The following is a 16,524-nucleotide window of genomic DNA, read 5'->3' on the forward strand; positions in this document are numbered from 1 at the left end:
ATTGAAAAACAATAAGGCGCCCCGCCGAAATTTGTCCCCGGCTGCTTCTCTTTCCCCTTCAACCCCATCACCATCCAACATCTACCGTAAGCACCAGATTACTGGGAGATATCGCCAAGATGTCGAAAATTACGGTTGCCAACGTCCGCACTCAGGTCTCTGAGCTGCTCGAGTACTCTCTCGAGACCAAGAAGCGCAACTTCCTCGTCAGTCTACCCACCTCTGTCGCTCAATTGAGCGCAAAGTCCGCGACCGAAGCGGAGCAATCAGCAAATGCTAATACCCCTCACAGGAGTCTGTCGAGCTTCAGATCGGCCTCAAGAACTATGACCCCCAGCGTGACAAGCGTTTCTCCGGCACCGTCCGCCTCCCGGTCGTCCCCCGCCCCAACATGAGCATCTGCATTCTCGGTGACCAGCACGATATCGATCGTGCCAAGCACGGTGGTGTTGACGCCATGTCCGCCGACGACTTGAAGAAGCTCAACAAGAACAAGAAGCTCATCAAGAAGCTCGCTCGCAAGTACGACGCCTTCGTCGCTTCCGAGACCTTGATCAAGCAGATCCCCCGTCTCTTGGGTCCCGGTCTGTCCAAGGGTATGTTCCTTCACTTCCCCTTTTGCTATTTCAGATTTGAACCCGTATCTAACAATTTCGCAGCCGGCAAGTTCCCCACCCCCGTCTCCCACGCCGACGATCTCTCTGGCAAGATCACCGAGGTCAAGTCCACCATCAAGTTCCAGCTGAAGAAGGTTCTCTGCATGGGTGTCGCCGTCGGCAACGTCGGCATGACCCAGGAGCAGCTGATTGCCAACATCATGTTGGCCATCAACTACCTCGTCTCCCTGCTGAAGAAGGGCTGGCAGAACGTTGGAAGCTTGACCATCAAGGCTTCCATGTCTCCCCCCAAGCGCCTCTACTAAGTGCGCCCTCTTCTCGTCTTGTTGGTGTTTCTTGCGAGGGGCCTGTGCTAGGTAGAGTACCGCCAGAGTTAGTTGTGTCGATGGCTTAAGTGCTTATTCGCATAACGGTTCACTCAAGGGTGGGAATACACCTATCACGGGTATTTCATAGGAAGCTCTGCGCATGGATTAGGAGCCTGTCAATACAAAATCATCCTTTTCCAGACCATGACACAAGCCTTAATATGCATCAGTGAACTGTAACGTTTTTAAGAATAAGTGCTTGATAACAATGGGGAGCCAAGCCCCAGTCTAGGTCTGATCGTTAGAAAAGCCTTGCCGTATGTGTGATCCCATTCGCACAGAGGGCTCCCTACCATATAGCTACACGGTAAGTCCCTCACATCCTCCCTCACACTCAACGCTCAGAGTGTCGTATCGGGGAAGCCCCAAATTATACTGTCTCATAATGATAGTGAAGGCGAAGAGTGCTTGAATACCGCGTTGCCAAGCCTTGTCCTACGCCTGGTTATTCATAGCGTTGAAAATAGCAAAGAATGTCTTTCGTTGCTAGAAGTCTGATGGGCGGGTAATCGTCAAGTCGTCGATGGTACCCCCAATCAAGGAGCCGAGAAACAGCGTATACCGTAGATTTAAACGAGAACCCCCATTATTTCGCTAAACTCAAAGGTCGGCTCAACAATTGCAGCCGCGCGTTTGGCAGCCCTGTCAGCCTCGTTATTGAACTTGCGAGGAATGTACCAGAAGCGGACGTGGACATTGTTATCGTGAAGTATCTCACTCCTAAGCAACAGGGCCTCCCATAGGTCCCTATTCTTCACGTGTTCGCCGGCGCTTGTTCGCCAGCCCTTCTTGATCCACGCGCGAGCCCAGTCGGTGGCACCATTCACGACGTAGCTTGAGTCGGTGGCAATGACGATACTTTTGAAACCCTCACCCCACCAGGCCCTGAATTGGAGCGCGGCGAGGGCGGCGCGCAGCTCGGCGCGGTTGCTGGTGTGGCGGTATGTCTGGCCGTCTGGCCCCTTGTCCTCGAGCTTGAAGGCCACACACCCGCTCTCGTCATTGGGGAGTACCGGCTTGAAGATGAAGGCGGAGCCACCGCGGGCTGCAGCGTTGCCATTGTCAAGACAGGCCCCGTCGGTGTAAATGAGAACTTCCGAGTCGTCGTAGCGATTGATGAAGCGGATAACAGATGGAATAGCTATCGAGGACTTTTTCGGAAGGAAAAGTTCTTTGGGCTCCAAAGGCGTACTGGTCTGCGGGTCGTGGTGCGGGTTGAATTTGAAGGGAAACAATTTGCCGGAGAATTCACTGCGGCAAGAGACAGATGGGTTGAGAGTAGGTGCCCCGAGAACAATCTTTGGGCCTTCCCCCATACGAACGGTGGAGATCAGTTCATCGTCGTCTATGAGGGGCGGCGGACCATCGCTGTCGTCGTCATCTTCATCATCCCAAGTAGACTGGACACGCGCTGAGGATCTCCGAGATCCGCTCGCAGTGATTCTCTCAGGACGGCCATATCGGCTTCTCGCAACATGAGCGAAGCTGACATCCCTGGGAAGGCGAGAGTCGTAGTCAAAGCCAAAGATTTCTTCGTCATCCTCGTCCAAGTAGTTTCCGTCTTCGTCGTACTCGAAGTCATGGCTGAAGTCAAGACAACATTTTCCGCAGGTGACCATGTGATGAGATGCGCAAACGATAATGGTTCGCCCGTTGGGCAGCTCAAGATAGTCGATATCCGGCCAGGTCATTCTGCACTGCAAGCAAGACAATGGGCTGTGAATGAGCGGCCCAACAGTGGTAGAACAAGAGGTCAGGTCCGCAAGTCAGGCGGTGTAAGTTTCCTAGTTGAAGATGGGAGCTCTAGGTTCTTTGCACTCGGGTTGACTGGGCAGGGTTAAGCTTTATGAAACCCTGGGGAGAACCTGAGGTGCCTTCCCGTTCTATCAAAGTCAAGGGAGGCAGGTGCAAATTAGTGGTAGCTTCCTGAACCTTTCCATCTTCATTAGCTCGACCTCACTTGCCTCGGGTAGTTCATTACTATCTGTAGTCACTGAGGCAGGTAGCCTCTGGAAAGACTCCTTACGTTCCTGGTCAAGTTTTGACATGACATCCCGGTCCGCTTCAATCGGGGTCCCGTCCATCCATGAATGGAAAGGAAGATTGGTGAGAGGGCAAGAACAGAAAAGAGAAATATGATAACATAAGCCATGTCGCTGCAAGCTGACCACCCTGGCTGTGCTGAGCACCGTGTTTGCCATCCACCTCACCTGAGGGTGTTAATAGTTTCAGAAGAAGCTTCAACAGAGCTTATGGACTCCTTGCACACAAATTAATGGTAGAGCTCCTTTGTGTAGCTTGCTGTTCCCCATATCCCGCAGGGTCAGAGAGACTACGGAGTGTAACGTAGGGAGCACGGATACTGTGTACGGCCACATGCAATGGAAGCTACTCTTCAAATATTACCACGGAAAAGCTCGTGACAAGTTCGAACCAGTTGGAAGCACAATAATGCCTCCTGCACATGATAACTCATGGATTGAATTATTTCAGCAGCATGGGTATATTGACAGTTTCGACAGAAAGCATGGAAACGAGAGTACATTGCAGCTGCAAATGATGGATTCAGCTGCATTCGCAGGCGGCGCACTCAAAACACCCAACCACCGCAGGGGATATCCATCCTCCATAAGCCAACATATAGCCATGCCTAAAACCAATTGAAAAGCACCGCAACAATGAAGATAAAACTTTTTGTACACTCCCGCCCTCGATCAGTCACTCTCATCAACGTCCATCGACTCCTGGGCGGCCCTCCCACGGGTGCTCCGCGCCGACGTCCTCGTCGCTCTCGGAGCGGGCTTCTCTTTGGCTGCAGGTCGGGCTGGTAGTTTAGTCTTAGCTGCCGCTTTTGATGCTGCTGCCGACCTGCCCTTTCGCCCGTTGGATTTGGGCGGTGGCGTAGCTTCTTCCGGCTCTTCCTCGTCGTCTGCTTCTACTTCCTCCTTCTCTGGTTCCTCTGTCGCAACGTCCTCAACCTCGGACAACGGCGAATCATCGCCGCTGTCATCGGCAGCAGCTGTTGGCTTCTTAGCCCCCTCGCCATTTTCTTCCTCTGGGGCTTCCGAGAGAACCGAAGAGTCATCATCGTCATCTGACACCTCCGTCTGTTCTCCATCTTCATTCTCGTACGTCCACTTGCTGACGCCGTCCCACATCTCACGGTCGTCGTCGGATGAGTCGCGTTCGGTGTACTTGGATACAGCAGTGGTAGCAGCACGGCCGCTGCGTCTCCGATTTTCCAGGGGAATGTCAGATTCGCGGCGCGGGGCCTTGACCTTGGCGGGCTTCTTGACCTTCTGCTTCTTCGGCTTAGGTTCCTTTGGTGCCTTAGGCTCCCTGACCCTCGGGGCTGACCTTGCCTTCTTGGCTGGATGGTGGTCTCCACGATCATCTGTAGACTTTCTCTTCTGTAATTTTGTAAGCTTAGAGATCGGGCAACATGGGAGACATTGTCGGCTTACCTTCTTTCGATCGATTGATTTGAACAGACCGTCCAATTTCTCATCAATCTCTGACGGCAGGTACTGCTTCTCGGCAATCTCCTGGGCGACCTGGTGTGAAGGCAAGGCAGTGTAGAGGCCGATCGGCAACCCGACCTTGCCCGGGTACGCTTGGAAACTCCAATTCTTCCTCTCCTGCCATTTCCTTACAACGGCCTGGGCCAAATCGCTGACAATGTAAAGATTCTCGCTCGCCTCCGGGCTGATCGCATCACGAGTCTGCTTCACCCTTTCAGCGTACTTGTAGATGAGTCCCAAGTTCTCTTCCGTTGCCACATTTGTAAGATAGTACAGAATGTAGCGGCCATGGTCCGCTAGGTCGCTGGCGTATGAGCTCAATTCCTCTGCACTGGCATCATCGATATTCTCTGGCTTGTTGAAGTCGGGATGGTGAGACAGCAAAGAGATGAGTCGTCCCATAATCGCCTCCATAGGGTGCTGTTCATTCGCCCCCAATGCGCGAGCCCGGGACCGGATCCAGGTCTCAACGCGCTGCTTCAGATCGTTGTTCGGCTCGAATGCCGTCAAGAAGATGATGGTGTAGAAGCGTGCCCGAAGCTTGTTCTGCACAAGGTACTTTTGGAGCTTCTCGATGAAACCCCGGCGAACAGTTAGTTCGGTATCCTGCGCCGTGAATGCGAGACGGTTGAAATCGGCCGGCGTCAGGAAGTCGTCGAAATGCTTGATGGTGCATAGCTTCAGCAACAGCTGAGCTGCTAGCAGACGAAGTCGTGACTTGTGGTGGTTGGGAGTATCCTTCGTCTTGCAGAGCTCTCCTCTCTTCGCGACCAATGTCTTGAGCAGCTTGAAGACAGGTACGGCCTTCTCTTTAGCCTCTTCGACATCGTCCATACTGCGCAGTCGGTTGACGAGAATATGCAATGACAGGCACTTCGCTTGCAATTCCTCATCCACGCTAGCGTCATCCACCCACTCGGGGTCTTTGTCTGTTGCGTCTGTTCGGACCTTGAGCAAAATTTGCTGCACCGTCATGTTGAGGATGTCATCATCTGAATCGAGGGTAATCTTGGGCACTTGCAATTCCAGCTGTGCGACAGACTGGAGCTTGTTGAGGAAGTGCGCTGAGCCGTAGGTCCAGTCTTGCATAATCTTCTCCAACAAGCTGGTTGCACTGACTAGGCCTTTGTCGTCGCCCTTGGCCAGGAGAATCTTGATGGCATACTTGGCAGACTTCACAGGCCGTCCATACAGAGCGTAGCTAACAAGAGCCTGTGAGAATTTTCGGTCTTGAGGAATCTCTTCTGGGTACTTCTTTGAGTATGAAGCACAAGCTTTCAAGGTATCGACAACGTTGGAATCGTTCTCGTTGGTCTCTGTGGGAGCTTGCTCGATGAGACCCTTGCACAGCCCTCCCACGTGAGTCTTGAAAAGCTCAGGGTTGCGCTGTGAGATCTCGTTGAGAATTTCGTGGGATACCGAGCCCAGACCGTCCTTATCGTTCCTCGAGTAATCGAGGATCGTTGCAAGGTGACTTCGGTTGAACAGCAAGCAAGCCGACCTGTAGAGAAGCGGCAAGAGCGTATCGAGGATAGTCGCGTTCTGGCTTGCATTGGTGCGCTTGACCAGTTCCTTGATGGCTTGTCGAACCGTCTTGTAGTCGCTCTCGGCACTGACGGAGAATTTAACGAGCTGGTAGGCGCGTCGGTCATTCGCATTGGCGAACTTCTGGAGGTCGGTCTTTACTTTGAAGGAGTCTGGGAAGAACTGTGTGATGTACTGTACTGTCCTCTCCAGGTTCGCCGTAATCTTTGGGCGATTATCGTCTATCACACCTCCGTTGTAGCTCTCGCACTGCTTGACGAAGGCTTCAAGGACCTGCGCGAATTGAGGTTGCCGACCTTGCATAGCCATGAAGGCTCTCTTAGCCGCTTGGTCCAGAGATTGAGTAAGGAGAAGAATTCTTTCCGCGCGAATGCGATCTTGGTCAGCAACACCCGCGTTCTGAGAGCTTTGAGACGCCCCTCTGGTACTCTTTGGTGCCTTAATGGGAGGATAGGACAGAGGTACCAGGCACTCGAAGAGTACACGATCGAGAAGGATGTTGAGCTCAGAGTCGTTGGCATAGAAGGCGTTGAAAATGCGCGAAGGAATACCAGATAGGGCGGCAACGACGCTCTCCTGCCCAGCAGCAAGCTCCCCTGATCCAACGGCCCAGAGTTTCGCGAGCAACGTCATTGCATCGACTCGAACAGCAGTGCGCTTGTCTCGACACCGGTCGGCAAGACTGCTAAGAACAGAGCCGTCCTTATCCACGCCGCCTGGGGCAGCCAGCTTAGAGATGAAGTCGCGGAAGCTGAAGAGCTCCATCACTTTCACGGCAGCCAACCGGACCTTTTCGTCTCCATCGTTGAGCTTCTCCCCCAGATGCTTCACTAACTCGGACTGTTCCTCGCGACTGAGACCAATCCCGCCTGCTGAGGTGGCCAGGATGTATCCGACAGCGTTCGTCCAAGCTGCTCGAATAGTCGCCGTCTTGTCATTTCTTCTGCCCAAGAAATGGTTGTATGCGGAAGAATGGGTTTGCGCAAAAGATTGAGGCGAGAGAGGTGTGGTGAGGACGCTGTCGGAGATCTGACTGGGAGCCTCGTCGGCTAAGCGCAAAGGAGGATACTGAGCAGGATCCAACACGGGTGGCGGGGGCGGCCCAGCAGCACCGAGCCCGGAGATCATATCTCCAAGTGTTTCTGTGGCCAGTTGTCGAAGATCCACGTTATCGGCCGACAACTCTGCTTCGACCTGTGGTATGACATTTTGCAGAACAGATGGCGATGCGCGCCAGAGTTCTCGGATGAGATAGTGGGCCTTTCTGAGTTCCTTCAATTCTGAATCCGTAGGGCCCCTAGGGGCATCCTCGTCTTCTTCATCTTCGTGCGATTTTCCAACAGTCTTCGCCGCGAATCGAGATGCGTCGAGAATGACATCGCTGAAATACTGGCTTACGTAGTGTACCATCTTCTCGGTGCACACATTGCAGATCTCCTTCGCCATGATGTACGCAGGTGGCTCGTCCTTGGGCAGCAAGGTCGACTGGTTGCCGTTCTGCTCATTACGTTCTGTGCGGCTCTGGAAGCCGCCAGGAGGCGCTGCTCTAAGGAATTGGGCCATGATTACTTCAATGACCTTTGGGTTCATGCCCGATGCCTCGTCAACCAAGGCAATCAGCATTTCCGTCATGGTGTTGCCGACTTCCTTCGAGACACCTTCTTCAGGCCCCGAGTTCGAGCTTCCAGATACTCCATCGAAAAAGACTGAGAAGAGTTTCAGGAGCATATCGTCGGCACCGTCGATATCATTGATTAGGAGGATACTTTTGACGTCGGTCAGAGCTGTCAACACGTATTTGTGCTGGCTGTGATAAGGGTGGATTTGGTCGCTCAATGAAGGGAACACGTGCGTAACGACCAGATTGAAGAACATCTGTGTTGAGCTCATCAGTGAGAGCCCTAGGTAGCTCGAGATCAATGGCTTACCTTGGTCTGATCCGCGGTGAACGGCGCGTCAGGCGCACACAGGCGCAGAATGTCTGCGATACACACAGCCGTGTACGCTCTGACGCCCTTATCCTTGTGGGCTAGCAGGTTGCGTTGGCCCAAAGCATGAGCAACGTCATTGAGAGATTCGACCTCTGTAGTATCCTGATCAAGACCCCCGAGTTCCTCTGCCAGAGCCTGCAGACGGTTGAGAAGCTCGGTTGTAGGGATAGGTTTTCCGGGCTTCCAAGTCAATTCTTCGTCGAATTGAAGGCTGACAAGCTCCTCTCCTTGTTCCTCCTCAACCTCGACCTCCTCTTGAGGTTCATCGCGAGCGCGACGACGCGCCATCTTGAAAGGTGCTCGGTGGGCGCTCGGCAGGTGACGTGTGGTGAAGCGGGGAAGATAATGTGTCGATGCTGTCGTCGATCGACTGGAACGTGTTAGGAGTCGATGATGCGCGCGTGGCCTAAGTCATGGATAGAATATCGCGCGTCGCATGCACGATGGAAATGTGCGGCAGGTGTTGTGAGCACGCAGAATTAGAGACTAATTGCGGTGGTGGCGACGAGAAGGGGGATGAAGCTGGTCCTCTCAGTGTTGCGACGAAATTGGATGGATTGGAATAGTCGATGCGTGTTACGCGCCCGCGCCTGCAGTTCATCGGGGTTTCGCGTGCTTACCTGAGCTGAGGGAGGTAGAACGAGGTACCTGCTCAAGCTCCAGCTGTACCTTACCTTCCCTGCCCGGTCGTGGCTGCTGCGTGGCCCCGGCGCAAGCAGGAGTGGAGCTGTGGCTGCGATGCCTCGGGTGGCTGGTGACGGATGTCACCGTTCGGCGCTCAACGACCTGTCTCCACTTGGCCCGGTGGTGAACTTCATCAGCCTCTGTCTTCTTACAGTATATTGGGTCGCGGTTGGCTTAGTGATGTCCTTAATTCGATTCAACGTACCTGCCGGAGAAACACTTCCAGCTGAATCGGCAATGTGTTCCCTCTGGAGGCTGTAATGAGAATGATCACAAGCGACGTGCCGTCTTGTCAACGGCCCCTACTCTCCAGCAGAATCCTATACTGGAAATTGAGCAGGACGTCTAGCTTCAACAAGATCGGCCTTGTGAATCCAGACTCTGTCTTACCTTTGATATTTTGTCGTCACAGCCCCTGTGAAATTCCCAAGATCGTGACAGCCATCGCACAATATGTTTCTCAGTCGATTATTCCCTGAAAAGGGGTAGAGGATCAAGCATCGTCTCCCTTGGGCCAAATCCAGTTTACACAGGCTATCAGATCGTGACAGGTGTTGATACTACCTTGTCATGACGATATTAATGACCAGCCATTGTATTCATTCATTACACTTCGATACCTGCCCATAATTCGGCGGCGAACGAGGAGCTTAGATGCCAGCCGATGTGTGTTTTTCATCGAGCGATGCCATTCGGTGAGGTTCCGCTGCAAGAAATGTTTCAATCATACGTCCAAAAATGAACATACATGCTCTCTCTTGGTTCTAGTTGATCTTCGGCAGCTGGATGGAGCCTTTGGAACACATATGCCCCGGATCGTGGAAATCGAAAGGGACAAATGAACGAATATTCATGTGTATTTCAAGTCTTCCGTCACTTAGGCACATCAGTATTCTACCTTATGCTTCTGGTTCATCTTTCAGTATGTCTTTATTTCCTTCCAATTTGCAACATCGTATAGCGACAATCCATACTGTGGTAGTCAATTCCCCAAGATAGACCAGACGGCTATTGATATAAGAAGTACTTCAAGCAATTCGTTGCATATCAAACTCCTACCGCAGTCAAATTTGATCATTATTGTGTTGAAAATCCTCGCCAGCAAAACCTCAGGCTTACTGAACCACCTGGCCAGCTGCGGGGCAACCAGATTTCTTGACTGAATATCCCACCACCTCGACCGGCTGTAAGTTGAATACACATCCCGAGAGTATTCACTCTCTCACCGACGAACCCGCTTCCTGCCACCCTACTCGGGAATCACGCTAGTCCACCCGTCTGCCTCTCTCGATTCCATCCATTCCGACTTTGAGATCCTCTTCTTCTTTTTCTCTTCCCTTTTCCACCCACCCACGTCACAACAACGCGAATCGCGCAGCAACTTTCGTTCGCCCGCAGGCAAATCCAAGGTACGTCGGCCTTTCCATCACGAATATTTATTCCCTCTTCTCCTCCTCTTCTTTTCACTAGGATCATCGTCTCTGACGCGCTACAGCACGCTTCGCAGCATCTCTCGTTCGTCCGATCAACACTCCTTCGACCATCCCATATCTCAGCGTAAGTCGAGATCGCCAGCATCACGATCATCAGCTCCCCCGTCTAAGAGACAATTGAGAAAACATCCTGTGTCATTTTCTGTCTCCAATCACTCTCACTCTTTCCTCGCTCAGTGGCCAAATTGAAAGATCAGGTCAAGCGATCCCAATTTCCTCAATCTTGCGATCTTGCGATCTCAAGGGGCACTCTGAGCACAAAAACACTCATCTCCACGTTCTTTTCCTTCGATTTTCTGGCAGACCGATTTCTCGGGAAATTCAAATGACCCTTCGCTCCTTCCTCCTGCCTGAATTTTTCACCCTCAGTGAAAATCTCAGTCCCCCCCATTTGCCTTTGTTGACGCGCTGATTTTCCCACCCTCCTCTTCTCGCGTTCCTTCTCTCACTGAGCTATCCACTCCCACTTCCACCTCTTCACCCCTTCAACCTTTCTTTTCCACCTACTTCACTCACTTTTCTTCATCACCAACTGACGGCAAATATCCTTTTGCAGACAACACTCACTTGTCATCATCTCCTTTCTTCCAGAAAGAGTAAGTTATATCTCATTTTCATTCATTTCATTCATATTCAAGCAGTTCTGCTCTTTGCGCTTGGCGATACCCCAAAATTCGGGTTTACCGTCCTCAAACTTCAGACCTTTCTCAATTGAAAGTCGCTTTCTCTTCCCATTTCATAGTCTGACAAAGTCACAGATACAGTCATTGTTCAAGAACAAGCTCAACGGACGCTCGCTAGCCATCATGATGCGTAAGTTTCTCATCCTTTCAATTTGGTGTCAAAAAAATCATTTTACTGACAAAAAACAGCTAAGCGTCCTAACAACGACTATCGCGATCACCGCGGTTATTACCGTGAGGATGACGACCTCACTGTGACCGAGGGCGCCATCCAGCGCCAGCAGAAGGACTGGAGCACCTACCGCAAGACTGATCCCTTCATTCTCATCAGTCTTGCCATCCTCATCGCCACTCTTATGGGCGGTGGTATCGCCATCGGCATTCACTGTAAGAATTCCCTCTTCCGCATCTTCTCATTTTTCTCTTGACAATGAGCTAACAATGGAACTCATCAGTTGCTACTCGCGGCTCCCCCAACTCTCAGGTTCCCACCTCTGACTCCCACATTGTCCCTCGTTTCGCCGGCATTAACTACAATGTCCACGGTTTCAATGGCACCCTGACCCACGGCATCAACTCGACTCTCTCTGGCCTGGCTACCACTGGCACTCTCACTCTCTGCGAGGATGATGCCGATGAGACCATCACCGTTACCCAGTTCCTTGGAAACAACAAGACCACCTCTGTTGACACCACGATCACGACCCACGTCCAGAAGACTCTCACCCAGACCCTCCACAAGTCTCCCATGGGTACCACTGTCTCATCTGCCGATCCTGTCAACACTACTCTTCCCGGCTCTTCTGTTGTCACCCAGTAAGTTCTTCTTCCATTCTTTCTACTTCCAAAGTTCAAAATTCTCATTCCCTTTCCAGGTCCATTCCAGTCGTCACCAAGGTTCTTACCACCTCTGTCACTGAGACTGCGTACCACACGGCCACTGCCCACCAGAGCAACGCCGCGTCCGAGTCCTCCGAGTCTGTCATCGAGTCCACGTCTTCTATTGATGACGCGCCTCCCATCGTCGTGACCACCGTGGGCCCGTTCCCTACTGAGAGCTCTCACCCTGAAGTCACCTCGGTCTTCCTGACCAAGACCCTGACCCAGACGCGCAAGACCACGATCCAGGGCGGTCCCTTGGTCTCTACTGAAGAGTTCTCCTCAACCACCACGGTCACTCCCACGACGATCATCAAGTCCACCATCTACGTCACCGCAGCCCCCCTGAGCTCTACTACTCAGGCCCAGTGCTCCCACGAGGTGGAAGACCACACCGTCTACGTCACCGTCACCGAGACTTTCACTCCCGGCGCTGCCAGCTCTTCTTCGAGCGTTCAGTACAAGACCTCCAAGGCTTCCTCCGCCAAGATGTCTTCTTCTACCGCCTCGGTCTCCCCTTCCACGGCTACCGACACCATCTTGGTCACCTACACCGTCACGATTGACAGCCTGTACCCCCCTACTACGAGCCCTATTATGAGCAGCTCTTCCTCTAGCGAGATGACCTCCTCTACGCTCGGTCCCGCCTCCAAGTCGACTATTGTCGTCACCCAGGTGGCCACCCAGACCGTCATCGTCTCCATTGGACACGGTACAACTGTCTCTTCCCAGCTCGGCCACGCCGGCACTCCACTCTTTACTTCCCTTGCCTCTTCCGGAAGCGCCCAGGCCTCTACCGCTACGGACGCCGTCGTCTTGACCAAGACGATTACTTCCAACGTGTTCAAGACCATCAGTGCCTCGTCTTCTTCGTCGCACTCGGCCGATATTCAGACGCACACCCAGACCTCCATCGTCACCGTCACTGCCTCCCCTTCCAGTGCTCTTTCCTCCAAGTCATCTTCTTCCCAGTCTGTCGAGTCCATTCTCACCACGATCTACCTCACCGATCGCGCCACCCAGACTGTCACGATTGGAGGCATGGCTACAGTGACCATCCACCCGGAGCAGTCGTCTAGCACCTCATCCTCGCTCTCTGGCCCCTTCAACTCCACCAGAACCGAGACCAAGACCATCACCGCCTCCGCATCCAGAGTCGTCCGCACCTACACCACCACGGTCAGCGGCCAGGTCTTCACCTCGCTCATCACCGTCTGGAAGAATGTCACCGCCACCGCCACCGCGACCCTCAGCAGCAGCGGCAGCACCTCGTCTCTGACTTCCATCTCCCACGAGGTCCAGAACACGACCGTCACGGCGACCGCCACGTCTGTGGTCGAGGTCCCCGTCACGCTGAACACCACCATCACCATCACGGGCACTCCCATGATGCACCCCACCGCCCCCAGCACCCTTCCCCCCTTCGTCAACGGTACCGCCATGACTTCGTCTACCCGCCACGTCCCCACGACCTACCACTACCCCACTCTGTCCTCCTCGACTGCCACCGAGCAGCCCAAGAGCACGAGCACTGTGGTCGTCGTCTCTGGCGTCGCAAACAAGCATGCCGAGGGTATCATGGGCGGCTGCAAGGGCTGCACCACCTGGCTCGCCATCTTCGTGCTGGGCCTGATGGTTCTGTTCTAAGAAGCAAACTCTTACTTCTCCATTCTTTTGTGTGTATTTCATTCTTTGGTTTTCCCTTTGCACTTTCTGTTCTCCCTCCCTTTGGTTGGAGACCTAGCAAAGATGGAACAACCCCCCTGTTTTTTGATGCTTTTCTTTTTACTTCTCATGGATGGATGATACCCCTTTTCATCACGAACGAACGAACGATAACGAAGGAACGATTCTTCTCATGCGGATCATGGATTTGGTACTTTCGGCACGGGAAGGAAACTGCACAGAGTCTCTTCTTTTTCTTCATTTCAATATTTGGAACCCGCTAGGCTAGGACAAACTTTCTGGGGTAACAGGAATAGTTTTGAGAGTTTGGAGAGGGATCTGAGGTTGGAGGGGAGGAAGGGGACCTGGCTTGCATGGACCAGTGCCTAAATAATACCAGGACAAACGCATTATTGTACACTTGATGACTTGTCCTCTGTGATGTTTTGTGATGTGATGTTTTGTGAACGGCGACTTGATGCCTAGTTGAACCGAGGCATGTCAGGTTTCTCGCAGCAAGTCTTACACCGTCCCCGTCTCTTAACCCAGTGTCGGGAATTCACCATGATAAAACACGCCAGTAGTAGGAACACATTCATTCATTCTCATCATCTATCAATCTAAACCCTCTCATCACCCATTCCCCATCAACTCACACCGTAACCTAGACGCCCTCAGTTGTGGGCAACCTTCAAAATCCTCTTCTCCATCTCCTCAAAAGCCCCAACAACAGGCTGATACCCCTCAAACACACCCTCCTTATACCCCCCATCAACCTTCTGAATCGCCCCCTCCTCCCTCCACCGCTTCCCAATCAACTCGTCAAACGTCTCCCCCTCGCCCCGCTCAAGCGCCCAAACAGCCTTATACGCACCGCCCAGAGCGCACGCGTTGCCGCCCACGTCGAGCTTGTACACCCCCTCCGCACCGCCCAACACGTCGCCCACGGCCCGCGCGATGGCCGGGTTCAGAGACCCGCCGCCGACGAGGTAAACCCGTCGCGGCTGCGCGGGGACCTTGGGGTCGGACTCGGGGCTGTGCACGAGGTTCTGGCTGCGCAGACGCATCGAGAGGGCCTGCGACTCGACAATGATGCGCGCGTCCGTCTCCTTGGACCACGGCTCCGAGGCCTCGGCCAGGGCGCTCCCGTCCTGCTTGGCGGTGTACCGCCACGTGCCGGCCTTGATGTTCGGCACGATCTCGGGGAGGTCAAAGTACAACCCCAGCTTTGCGTTGTCTTTCTCGGACCGCGCATCCAGCGGCGGCGTGTCGAGCACGGCCTTGTTGAAGTTGGCCCACGGGTCACCACCCTCAGGCTTGGGAAGGGCGTCCCGCACGCTTTCGCGCGCCAGCCCGCCGTTCTTGTAGCACAGCATAAACATGTACTGCCCAGGAGTACACGGGTGGTTAAAAAAGTGATACGCCGCATCGGGCTTGTACACAGGCGTGACCATCAAAAACGTAGACGACGTGCCCAGCGACACGATAGCATCCATCGGCCTCAGCGGCAGCGCAAGAATCGTAGCTGGGTTATCGCCCGTAAAGGGGGCAACCTGGCACTCCGCACTGAAGCCGTACCGCCGGACAAAGTACCCCGAGATAGTGCCCATGGACCCGCCGCCGTCGTGGCGCGGCTCGCCGAGCTTGGCGCGGAGGTCGCTCGCGCCGGATTTGGAGCCGGCGGTGAGTTCCAGCAGAGGCTCGCTCCAGTTCCCCGCGGGAATGTCCCAGAGGTTCATGCCGCAGACGTCGCTGATGTCGATGGGGGCGACGGACCCGAGGAGGACGGAGGCGAGGAAGGAGGAGACGAGGGAGATGCGGGATGTGGCGGCGTACATTTCGGGGCGCTTCTGGCGGAGGCGCATGATTTGCGTACCGGTGAAGCGCTACCATGATATTTCGTCTCAGTAAAAATCACTCATACGACGTCCGATTACAAGATAAAGCTGGAGAACAGAAGGAGGGGGACATACGTGGTGTGCAGCGCTGCCAGTGACCTCCGCCAACCGCTGCGCCGCCCCAAAATTGGCATCAAACTCATCGCACTGCGCTTGCGTGCTGTGATCCTGCCAATTCGGCGCGTAGGGGAACGAGAACGCCCCCTTCAACTGCTCGACGAGCGGCTTGTCGGACTGCAACCCGCTCAGAAGCGCCTCGGCCTCTTTGCCCCAGTAGGTGCTGCCGTGCTGCTGGCACGAGCCGCTGATGCCCTTGATGCGGTCCATGGGCGTCTTTGCGGACAGGCGGCTGAGGACGAGGTCGATGGCCTCGAGGAACATGGCGACGGGCGCGTAGACCTCGCCCTCGGCCTCGTTGGTCAGGACGCCCTTGCGCAGGCCATACTGCTTGCCAAAGTCGGCGTCAAAGTCGACCTTGGCCTCGGAGACGACGGTCAGGTCGGACTGGACGACGATTGCTGTGATGGTGTTAGATCTTATAGACTCGAGCGGGATGGAACGTAGATGGGCTGGCTAACCTTTGAGCTGTTGGGTCGACAGGTCGAACCCGAGATACAAGGGACCGGAACTCATGATGGGAGGAGGGAAGTGAGATGAGAGATATTGCACAACACTCGCGGGAAGAGGGGGGGCAAGTTAATTAAGTATCGTGTCTATCTCAAATTTGTCCAAACAAGCAAAGAACTGGTTCAATCGTCATATGAAAAAGGAGAAAAACGAAACACACAGAATATCCGGTTATCTGGGACCAAAAGTTGACCGCTGCCCACTACTTTGTACATCACGTTGACGTGGGGTGTGTGGGCATGGAGGGGCACACTTGTCACTTTGGGGCACTTGGGACAGGTTGCATGGTTCCCTCAGCCTTGTGGCAATTCAGGCTAAAAGCGAGCGGGCCAATCGTACAGTTCGAGACTGATGCGACGAATAGGCGCGCCAATGATCGTGTGACGTCTTGGCGGAAGCCAATGCAGCCTTGTCCCCTCGACTCGGGGGTCGGGAATAGCTCGTCCCGTGCTCTATGCGCCCTGCCGCCCTGCATACTGCCGCGTCTAAGGGTCCCGCTGCGTAGAACGCACTTGCGAGATTGGTCAGGATAGACGGGCATTTTTAACGACGA

General features: G+C 53.8%; 5 protein-coding genes across 5 annotated transcripts; 2 read left to right on the top strand and 3 right to left on the bottom strand.

The window, feature by feature from the left end:
• Positions 1-119: 119 nt before the first annotated feature.
• Positions 120-922, top strand: CABS01_00293 (ribosomal protein L1p/L10e family protein; the record flags this gene model as incomplete). The annotated part of the gene is made up of 3 exons (XM_060533675.1): positions 120-206; positions 293-596; positions 660-922. The coding sequence occupies 3 exons, from the start codon at positions 120-122 to the stop codon at positions 920-922; spliced, it is 654 nt and encodes a 217-aa protein (XP_060406189.1).
• Positions 923-1,554: 632 nt separating this feature from the next.
• Positions 1,555-2,676, bottom strand: CABS01_00294 (RNase H domain-containing protein; the record flags this gene model as incomplete). Its single annotated transcript, XM_060533676.1, has 1 exon — positions 1,555-2,676. One exon carries the CDS (start codon positions 2,674-2,676, stop codon positions 1,555-1,557), a length of 1,122 nt encoding a protein of 373 aa, XP_060406190.1.
• Positions 2,677-3,699: 1,023 nt separating this feature from the next.
• CABS01_00295 (uncharacterized protein) lies at positions 3,700-8,330 on the bottom strand (the record flags this gene model as incomplete). The annotated part of the gene is made up of 3 exons (XM_060533677.1): positions 3,700-4,395; positions 4,450-7,926; positions 7,980-8,330. The coding sequence occupies 3 exons, from the start codon at positions 8,328-8,330 to the stop codon at positions 3,700-3,702; spliced, it is 4,524 nt and encodes a 1,507-aa protein (XP_060406191.1).
• Positions 8,331-11,025: 2,695 nt separating this feature from the next.
• CABS01_00296 (uncharacterized protein) lies at positions 11,026-13,428 on the top strand (the record flags this gene model as incomplete). The annotated part of the gene is made up of 4 exons (XM_060533678.1): positions 11,026-11,032; positions 11,092-11,289; positions 11,358-11,718; positions 11,778-13,428. 4 exons carry the CDS (start codon positions 11,026-11,028, stop codon positions 13,426-13,428), a joined length of 2,217 nt encoding a protein of 738 aa, XP_060406192.1.
• A 692-nt stretch (positions 13,429-14,120) lies between these two features.
• CABS01_00297 (D-xylulose kinase) lies at positions 14,121-15,977 on the bottom strand (the record flags this gene model as incomplete). Its single annotated transcript, XM_060533679.1, has 3 exons — positions 14,121-15,332; positions 15,420-15,862; positions 15,923-15,977. 3 exons carry the CDS (start codon positions 15,975-15,977, stop codon positions 14,121-14,123), a joined length of 1,710 nt encoding a protein of 569 aa, XP_060406193.1.
• Between the last annotated feature and the right edge of the window lie 547 nt (positions 15,978-16,524).

This window comes from Colletotrichum abscissum (assembly GCF_030869225.1).
Source record: "Colletotrichum abscissum strain IMI 504890 chromosome Unknown Scaffold_1.1, whole genome shotgun sequence".
NCBI classification, from domain to species: domain Eukaryota; kingdom Fungi; phylum Ascomycota; class Sordariomycetes; order Glomerellales; family Glomerellaceae; genus Colletotrichum; species Colletotrichum abscissum.